This window comes from Cheilinus undulatus, linkage group 9 (assembly GCF_018320785.1).
Source record: "Cheilinus undulatus linkage group 9, ASM1832078v1, whole genome shotgun sequence".
In the NCBI taxonomy this organism is placed as follows: Eukaryota; Metazoa; Chordata; class Actinopteri; order Labriformes; family Labridae; genus Cheilinus; species Cheilinus undulatus.
The window spans coordinates 3,728,802-3,738,873 of NC_054873.1; the positions used below are offsets into that span (position 1 = coordinate 3,728,802).

The following is a 10,072-nucleotide window of genomic DNA, read 5'->3' on the forward strand; positions in this document are numbered from 1 at the left end:
TCATCTGTGCATGGGAGACAATGTTGTGCATTAGCCTGTTAAAGCAGAGCATGAAGCGTAATTCAGTCTGAAGCCGGTGAATGTCCACTCATAAATCAAGAGATTGAGAAACTTTTCTGCAGAGAGCTGCAGTCAGATCTCTGCATCACCGTCTGCATATCCCGTCATGCCAGACTGACAGTGACAGATGCAGTAAACCTCCATTTGGTTTTTCAAAGTAAAAGCCCGATCAGTTTGTTTCTATGGTGAGACAGCCCATGTTTTCATACGGTGTGCTTTTATTCTTAAGTGTGACTGGGAAAGTTCTTCTGTTATTGTGGGTACTTGCAAAGTTGCTTCAGTTTAAACTTTCCTTTCATTTCTACTTTATGTAAATTATTACCCACGCCGATGAAATCGGCAGCGGGTTATATAAAGGGTTCCGTATCTTTGTTTGTTTCTTTGTTTGTGTGTGTACAAGATAACTCGAGAACGGAAAGTCGGATCTTCACCAAACTTTCAGGGAATATTGGGATAGTGACAGGGAAGAATCGATTAGATTTTGGTAATGATCCGCGCACCCGTTCGGTTTTTCTTGTACTTCGAAATCTTGAACACCATAGTAATCAATGGGAGCGTAACTTCCTCGGTGGCGCTGCTTAGGCGTGGGTCTGCCGCCTCAGACGGCCATTCTAGTTTTAATAGAGACTATGCGATTATAGGACTCGTAGCGATCTCCATCTCCTTCTCTGCTTCCCTCACTACTGTTAAAGTTGTTTTTGTGAATTTCCACCGGATAAATGATGGGAAATTATCTCAAAGGGAAACTCATTCTAGTCTTGTAGTTAGTGACTCCTAGTCTTTGCAAAATCTTACTCTGTGACTAAAAACTCACAGACTTGCTGACAGATTGTCTTTAGATGTGAGAAGGTCTCAGATGTTTGTCTTTTTAAAGTCTTTTAAAGTTTCAGCAAAGTCCTCTGGTGTAAGGCCAGCAATAGATGCAGCTTAATGTGCACTAGGGATGTGAACGATTAAACTTCATTACCCTGGGCAAGTATTAACGCCATGTCCCGTGTTCACAAGCTAGTCTGTCAAGCCAGGGTTGAGTCCAGCCTGCACTCTCCCTGATTTCATACACTATCAAATGTCCTGTCCTCTCCAAATACAGGCGAAAAGCCCCCAAACTTTATCTCAACATCATCACGCTCGTGAGTTGGCACCAGAATTACTCGTCAGAAAAAGAAAAATAAGTATTTTCCATGTTGCATGTTTTTTGTGATGTTTCTTCACCTTGTGTTGACAGTTTTGTCTTACTTGAAGGTTTAAAGCTTGTTTAGTGTGAAAGAGCATGCACTTTCTCTGAACATTTGTTATTATGCATCAGCACACGATATGACGGCAGAACCTGTGATTTTCTCAACATTTCTGAAAGCTTTCTCAGCTGCATTTGCTAAACTCGCAGCTGATAAAGATGCATTTTAGATCCAGTAAGAACTGAGCACAAACTGATCTAATGAGTAATTTCCCACCGTGTGTTGGACTGACATCAATAATCTCCTGAGATCTCCCGTTAAGAAATTCCCCTGATAAAAAAAACACCAACACCACGACGGCATGGCACAGAACTGAAGCAGGATATATCAACTATACAGCCGACACTACAACACCGTTATACCGAGAAGCTGTTTACACTACAGTAAGGTCTATTGCGTCTCCTGTTTGATAAGGGGGCGTTACAGCCAGGTCACATTTACAGGTCTGAAGAGGAAAAACATCAAATCTAAAATCTTCACAACCACTGAACTGAAGGTAAGAATATCCAGGTGAGTCCACAGGAGAGTACAGCTGCCCTTTAGGGGAATATTCTACACGACAGGAGAGGGAAAGAGCAGCAGAGCCTGATGGGAGGTCAAGTCAGGTCCACGCCACTTTGCGTGAGATGGCCTGTTTGAAGCACTCAGGGTCGACGTTCCCTCCAGGCCGTAGTGCCCTCTCCAGGCTCACCAGCACGTTCTGGTGGCACTCCCTGATGTTGACCGGGTATTTGGCCCTCAGCAGCTCGTAGGCGGCGATGAGCCTCATGTTTTGTTTCACCATCAGGTACTGGATGATGCACGTTGGCGCCAGAGAGAAGCCGTCACGACAGTGGACCAGGACGCGCTTCCTCTTTCCTGTGGAGGCGTCGATGCACTCGTTGATGTCCTCGAAGCAGCGCTGCTTCAGAGCCGGTCCCTCCCCCAGAGCGTCCGGGACGTCTCCAATGTCCACCTTGAGGCGGGACCAGCTGTGGCGGGCCCCCCGAGAGCAGGTGCACGGGATGAGGCTGAGGCTGGGGCCCGGCTCCCCTAGCACGTTGCTCATGTCGATGATGCTGTCGATGTTGTTGCGGCACAGCGTGCGCCCGTTGTACGCTGCGTTCAGGTTACCCACATAGATGTAGTCCGTCACCTTGGAGATGACGGGCTCAGAGTACTGGAAGTGTTCGGGGCCGCTGGGTTTGGGCTCAGGTGTGTCGGGGCCCCTGGCACCAGCTGGCCCCGTGGCAGCTCTCCGGCTGTAGTTCCGCAGCTTCTTTGAGCCCGAGCGAGACGGGGGGTTGGAGTCGGACTCGGAGCTGCTGTTCCAGGGCGGAGAGAAGAGAGAGAAGCGGCTGGAGGATTTGCTTTTGTTGAGGATCTCCACCGGGCTGGACAGGCCGGAGCTGGACGCCGTGGTGGATGCTGAAGCGCAGAACAGAGACGCTCGCTCCAGAGAACCGGTGCTGCTGGCGGCTCCTGCACTGTGGGCCTGCTCCATCTGCAACAAAAACACAGACGAGATAAAAGCTGTGATGATCCTAAGTCCAGTTACTAACATCAAACCACAGGTCACAGTAAATGCTACCCTAACATGTACTGTTGCAGGTATAAAGGCTGAAATCTTTCTGTAAACTTTGCTGGAGCTCCTGCAGTGGACAGAAGGAGCAGAAGCTCAGCAGCAGGTATCTGTGTTTGGACGTACCTGAGCTTTGAGATTGTTCTTCCATTCCTGCGTCTCCAGAGCCTTGAAGCGTCCGCTGCTGTCAGAGGAGATCGACATGCAGAGGGGCCGGTGAGCTCTGGGGGGGAGCTGGGGAGTGAGGGCCACAGGGACGGGCCTCGCATCTGGATGCTCGCTTCTACTCATCATGAGATTTGGACAAGAGCCTGAGGAACAGAGGGGAATATGTTTAATATCAAAAACCTAATGAAAAAGACGACTTACCCTCTAACTGAGTAACCTACCAAAGCTCTAAGGATAAATAGAAGCATCTCAAAAATTAGAATATCATGAAAAGGGTCAGTTTTTCCGGTAATTTAAAACATAAAGTTAAACTTATATATACTCTAGGTTCATCACACTTAAAGTGAAATCATTGAGGATTCTTTTTAATTTAATCTTGATGGTAACAGCTCCCAGTTTAGAAAATCAAGGGTCCACCATCTCAAATTACTGGAACATTACAAAACGCCAATAAAAATGGATTTATAATAAAGGAATGTTGATCTTTCAGACAATTCTTATCATTCATGCACTCAAAACTTGGTCATGGCTCCTTTAGCATGAATTACTATATCAGTACAACATGTCATGAAGACAATCAGTCTGTGGTCCTGCTGGGGTGTTGAAAGGCCCAGGTTGCTCTGATAGCAGCACTCAGCTGTTAAAATAATCCGTTTAAAAAATAATAAATTCCACACCTTTAGGGCGGAGTAAGAGGTGGGTATGAGGAGTAAGCACAGCCTAAAGTACTGACCAGGAAGGTAGTAGGGTTGCCACAAGCCCCCAAAAACCACTGGCAGTCTCCAGGTGTTTTACTCAGTGTGAAAAGGTCAGGATAAACAAAATGCCGTCAGGCCTGAGTGACACAAATGTGTGTTGGCATGTGTCGAGCTTGACTCTGGCCAGAGTGGTCCAGACCTGGGTCATGGTGTGTCAGGCCCTGCTGTGAATCCTTAGTAGGAGTGGGTAATCAATCATAAATTAGATTGCCTGTTGCAATTTTCAAATCACAGAAGTTGCGATATTTCTTTATCTTGAAATGTATCAAAATACCAGTTTAATAAATCATTTTTTTTGCAGCGGCAGAGATTTTATGTACATTGTGCAAACATTCAAGTGTCAATTTTTAAATAATGGTTTACAAAAATGCTCCTTTTTGTGTTTCATGTATGTTTTTCTTAATCAAAATGAGGGACATAAAAACAATAATGCCCTTAAACAAAGCAAATGTCATCACATTTGCAATACGATCCATAATAGTTATCTCATTCTCCCAAAACTGATGAAGCCTAGCGTTACTTCACCAAAGTCAGACCCCAGCTGTGATCAGCTGGCAGCCCCCAGCCACCTCCTTTATAGCTTAAAGCTTGTTGCACCCCTGTATTCAGATTCATGCTACTATGAGTTAATTCCTTCAGAAATTTTAATTTTCTTTTCAATACACATGGTCTTATTATTCATTGCTTGAATTTGTCTAAAAATACAAAAGATCAACCCAAGAATAATTGAATATTAAATCGCAATATTTGGGGGAAAAAAATCGCAATTAGATTATTTTTGCAAATTGTTCATCCCTAATCCTTAGTACCCTACATGCCTTAAGATCATGCACACAACTGTATGCAAGTTTAACTTCTTGGATTTAATTAAAGGAAAAAAAATAACTTTTTATGATATTCTGTTTTTTAGATGCGCCTGTAAAGTGCTGCGCAATTAATATAAGCACAGGCAGTACCTGACAGGTTACAACGCCAACAGAAAAGGCTTTAATTTTAGAATAGCTCCTATTTTGCCCTTTGTAGAAATATATTTATTTTCAAAATACATTTTGGAAAGCATGAAGTTATTATGAAAGGAGAAATATAATAACTTAAGGTTTGTATTTTTTATACTACTTAATATTTGTACATTCTGAGTCAAGAAAAAAAGTTCAAAACTACCATAACTCACTATTTTTTTCCTTGCAAAACAAGCAAGTAGACTCATTATACCATTTATGGATTGTACTGCAATTGCAATGTTGTACAGTATAATTGCAATTGCACATGATCTTCAAGTCCTGCAATACTAACCTGTACACTGAATTAAAGCCCTGTTTAATGGACAGAAGAAATGGAAAATGTATGTGTTCACAGGTTAGCTGCAGGGGTGGAGAAAGTCTATAAATTCAATCATGGAAAAGTAAAAAATATTTAATTTAAAGTTTACTTCAAGTACTGAGTAGTTACTAGGGCTGAATAATTCAGAAAAATAATCTAATTGCAATTTTTTCCCCAATAACGCATATGCGATTTGACATGTGATTATTCCCTAAGTTCCTCTTCTTCAGTATTTAATCACTTTGATGTTTTGACTCCTGTTACAGATGCAATGTGAATTGCTGTACTGACAGGAATGAGCATTTTTAGGTAATTTTGCAATTTTTAAATTAGTAAAACATTTACAAAAACAATAAAAGTAGTATTTTTTGCAAACTATTCTAGAGAAAATGGATGCGTCAATGTTTGCCTGATGCACAGAGCAAAACATCTCTGCTGCAAAAATTGTATTAACTGTGTTTTTACTCATGTTTCATTTCAAAGAGGCATTGCAGCTACTGTGATTTAAAAATGGCTGCAGGACACTGATCATCAACTGGCGGCCGAGGGCCACACCAGGCCCCCAAAAGCTTCCTGTCTGGCCCCCAAAAGATCATTTAATTCAGAAAAGGAGGAAAAGATGAGGTTACGGTTTTAAGAGTAGCCTATCTCTTGGCTTTAAATGTCTGCAGCTGTTAAATCAACCCCAAAAAACATAAACGTTGAAATAGTTTGGGAATGACTTAATCTTAGGTCTGTTTTTACTGAAATTCACTGTCATAATGAGTAGATATTTAAAAAGGGTTAAGGTTGGCAGAAGTGCTGTAAAAATGACAAGATAAAGTGGTGAAAGGGGGTTAAAGAGTAGCAAAAATGGGTAAACCAAAATACTTATTTATTCTTTGTGGGTTTGAAAGTCTGACCCCAAGAGTTTCTGTTGAGACTGATCTGGCCCTTGTGCAAATGTACTTGATGTCCCCGGCTATAGGACATAGTGCGATTTGATTCAAAATTAAGTCATTTGCCCAGTATTAGCATCTACAAAGGAGTTGTACAGTAAAATGTGATCTCTCCTTATTGACAATAACAACATGAGAATGTAAATCTTCATTGTCCTCAAGTAAAAGTACTGTTTCTCTGGTTAAGACTGATTTACTCAAAAAAGGCCAAGTAGCCCCCAAAGCAAACCTACTTAATTACAGTAATCTGAGTAAATGTAATTGGTTACTTTCCCCTCTGGTTAACTGGTTTGTCTGTAACTCACAGTAACCATCTGTGTGTGTCTAACTCTAAATATTATCAAAATAACTAGCTGATAATGTTTATTAGGAGCTGGGAATCCCTTGTTTCTATCTGATGGAGGATTTGACCTACCAGCACATTCTGATCGGGTGATGGACTGAATCTGCAGAGTGTTGTGGGTTTTCAACAGGCTGTGGAGAGTTCTCACTATACCTGCAGAGAGAGAGAGAGAGAGCTCACCTTGAAGTCAACTTTGATAGGTCATGTTAATCTTAAACATTTAAATAAAGACATGAAAATCTTACCAATCCTTCCATTGCGCTTACAGGGCACCTTTTTATCCAGTAGTCTGTGTGCACTCGGGTCTTTGTTCCACTCTTCCTCGGCCTCCATGGTCCGCCTCCTGCTGGCAGAGGCACACAAACCGGCTCCGTCATCTTTGGCAAGCCGAGCAACACTTCAGCTCCATCGGACAGACATCACCTCAGCGGCGGCGTGGACCGACGCTGCAGCTAGCGGCTCGATTAGCCGCTAACGGCAGGCTAACCCAGCTAGCTCACTGAGTGTGAGTCATTCTGTGGAGGCTCCTACAGTCTGTTATTACTGCCCCGAGTGACAAAGTTAAACCACAGAAAAATAAACCATCTACACCGTGTATCAGACCAAACATGACGCCAGAAAAGGTTGGCGTTGACGGTTAAAAATACTGTAATGAGAGAGATAACCGTTGCTAGTTAGCTTCACTGCCCACTGCTTCTCTATAGGTCCAGCCGCTCGTCCTGTTTTAACACCAACTACTGCTGCACCGTGGGCTCGTCAGCAGTCTAACGTCGCTCCCAACACCACAAACAGGACCATAAATATGAAGTTAAAGTGACTAGCTAGCTGGCTGGCTACCACACAGCTTCACCAGCCCAGCAGCATCATCACAACCGTGAGCCAGACCTCCTGTCGTGCTGAGTCGATGCAGTGAGAGAGTGGGCCAATTATTCCCTCAGTGTGCTCTTCCAGGTTAATGGAACCTCTCACTACGGGCTACACTCATCATAAAATTGTTTAGATTCTTTATTAAATCAGATTATGTCGAGTGTAAGTTAAGAAGTTAGATTCAGGCGAAAGAAATACGCTTTTACACGTAATGAGAGGAAAACTGCCTGAAAGGCTAAACCCTGGGAAAAGAAAACCAACAGTCCTCAAAGATGAAGTCAGCGGGGATGTGCTAAATAACTGGAGTTCTTTGTTTGGCCACTAGAGGCTTGCTCCAAAGGCGAGTCAGTACTCATAGAACACCATGGTAAATTCCTGTCTTTTCAGCTTAAGGATACAAAATGGTATTGGCCTTTACAGCTTATTTCCCTTCTATACAAGCAGGCAGAACTTCTACCAACCAGTTTCAACCCAATTTATGTAATATAGCAGTGCTCTGCAGCCTGTTGTACCAGCTATGCATAAGTTCTGTCTTAAGTTATGGTATAAAGTCCAGACTAAACCCTACAAACAAGTTAATTAATTCATTTTTGCTTAGTGAAAAAGAACATTTCAGATATCCACAGATACTCTCTGCCTATCCACAATTGTCATTTCAGATATCTGCGACGTCATTTTGACCAGGCGAAATGACATCACTTTTGCCATTCATGTGGGGTCATATGGGGTCTCTCATTACAGATATCTACAACGTCATTTCGGATATCCACACTGTAAATTATGGATATCTGCATATGACTAGTAGATATCTGTAATTCCAATTCAAGATATCTCTAATTACATTTTGACTAGGCAGAATAAGAATTACAGATATCTTTAATTCACCTAAATTCTATACGATACAAGATATCTACATGTCACTTTTCAAATATCTTAAATTAAGTTCTGACTAGTTGAAATGACATTGTAGATATCTGTAAATGGAATTATGACTAGTCAAAATGTAATTAGAGATATCGAACTGGAATTACAGATATCTACTGGTCATTTGCAGATATCCGTGATTCACATTGTGGATATCCAAAATGACGTTGTAGATATCTGTAATGAGAAACTTCATACACATGAATGGCAAAAGTGACGTCATTTCACCTAGTCAAAATGACGTAGATATCTGAAATGACAGTTGTGGATAGGCAGAATGTATTTGCGGGTATCTGAAATGTTCTTTTTGACTAGGCAAGATTGAGTTACAGATATCTTGAATTAAAATTTCGACTATTCAAAATGTAATCACGACTAGTCAGAAAGACATTGTTGGTATCTACAATGTTAATTCCGGAGAGTCAAACTTAGTTTTTAAATGTTAAAACCGCTTGCCATAGTTTTCACTTTATTGAACCAATCAATGAAAAGCTTTGTTAAACCAGTGTTTCTTACAGTGCTGCCTCTCATGTCTAATTGTCTCTAAACAGGCTTACAGCTAAAATAACTTACGCTATCCACCATTAATCCTCAAACAGCGCCAAAAGTGAATGGAAATATGACAAAAGTGATGCACAGGTGATTACTAAAGCTTACAGCCTAAACCTAGAGCCAGTATAAAATAACAGCACTGACAGCCGGTGGTAAATCGGTAATGATACGAGATAATTTAACGGTTATCTTTGCTAATGGAAAACAACAGTGTAACTGGGAATACATCACTTCCATCCTGACAGTCTGCAGAGAGGCCATCTGAAATACACAGTCTGCAGACAGACTGTCTTGGAAAATGTAAATTTAATTTGTTCTGAACTACCTTAAATTTGAATAAAATATATATATATTACAATAACTATTTCCATCCTTCCTTTACAGTGCCTACAAAACTATTCACCCCGTTGGATGTTTAACATTCATTGGTTTTATAAATCAATAAAGGTTATCATAATTTGGCATTTGAAATTTAAAAAAAAAACTTGAATATCAAAGTAAAAACAGATGTCAACAAAGTAATGTCAGTTCAATAAAAATAAGTAAAACAAGTGACTGCCCAAATATTCCCCACCTTCAAGTCAGTTTTTAGTAGCTGCACATTTGGCTGCAAGGGCATGAACAGCCCTTTTCAAATCCAGCCACAAATTCTCTGTTGAATTGAGGTTTTAGTTTTGACTCGGCCACTCCAAACATTCTCCTTGTTGACTTTAAACGGTTTCTGTGTAGCTTTCTCTGTATGCTTCGGCTCATTGTCTTACTGGAAAAATTAATGTTCTCCTAAGCCGTAGTTCTCAGTCAGACTGAATAAAACTGTCCTCTCTATATTTTGCTGCATTCATTTTACCCTCTACCTTTACAAGTCTTCCAGAGTTGGCTGCAAAGAAGCATCCCCACAGCATGATGCTGCCACCACAGTGCTTTCCAGTGGACGGTGTGTTTGTGGTGATGTGCTGTTAAGTATCATTTTGGTCTCATCAGACCAAAGAACTTCCTCTTGACCATGGAGTCTCCCACAGTCCTTTAGGTGAACTCTAGTCCAGATTGAATCTGAGTTTTCTCCAGCAGTGTCTTTCTCTTTGCCACTCTCCCATAAAGCTCTGACTGGTGAAGAACCCGGCCAACAGTTGTTGTCTGCAGAGTCTGTCCCATCTCAGCTGCTGAAGATTGGGACTCAGGGCTTGATGCTAACTTTTTTCCCACATGTGCTCCTAAGTTGAAAAAGTTAGGAGCACATAAAGAAATTTAGGGGCACAATGAAAATTGATCAAATAATGTGTTTTCCATAATAAACAAGATGCAAATAGACATTTACAAGTAAAATGATTTAATGAATTTGTATACAA

The 10,072-nt window shown here is 41.4% G+C and overlaps 1 protein-coding gene across 1 annotated transcript; it reads right to left on the reverse strand.

The window, feature by feature from the left end:
- Positions 1-560: 560 nt before the first annotated feature.
- LOC121514709 lies at positions 561-7,262 on the reverse strand. Its single transcript, XM_041794941.1, has 4 exons — positions 6,629-7,262; positions 6,456-6,536; positions 2,983-3,167; positions 561-2,778 (listed from the first exon to the last, which is right to left on the reverse strand). Exons 1-4 carry the CDS (start codon positions 6,714-6,716, stop codon positions 1,897-1,899), a joined length of 1,236 nt encoding a protein of 411 aa, XP_041650875.1. The 5' UTR covers positions 6,717-7,262; the 3' UTR covers positions 561-1,896.
- Positions 7,263-10,072: the final 2,810 nt, after the last annotated feature.

What these genes read in the sequence shown, in the direction of transcription:
- LOC121514709 (XM_041794941.1), bottom strand. Translation starts at nt 6,716, where the DNA reads ATGGAGGCCGAGGAAGAGTGGAACAAAGACCCGAGTGCACACAGACTA. An exon ending in TAAGCGCAATGGAAGGATTG is followed by an intron (nt 6,537 to 6,628) that starts GTAAGATTTTCA and finishes CTCTCTCTGCAG; the next exon opens with GTATAGTGAGAACTCTCCAC. An exon ending in CACCCGATCAGAATGTGCTG is followed by an intron (nt 3,168 to 6,455) that starts GTAGGTCAAATC and finishes TCTGTTCCTCAG; the next exon opens with GCTCTTGTCCAAATCTCATG.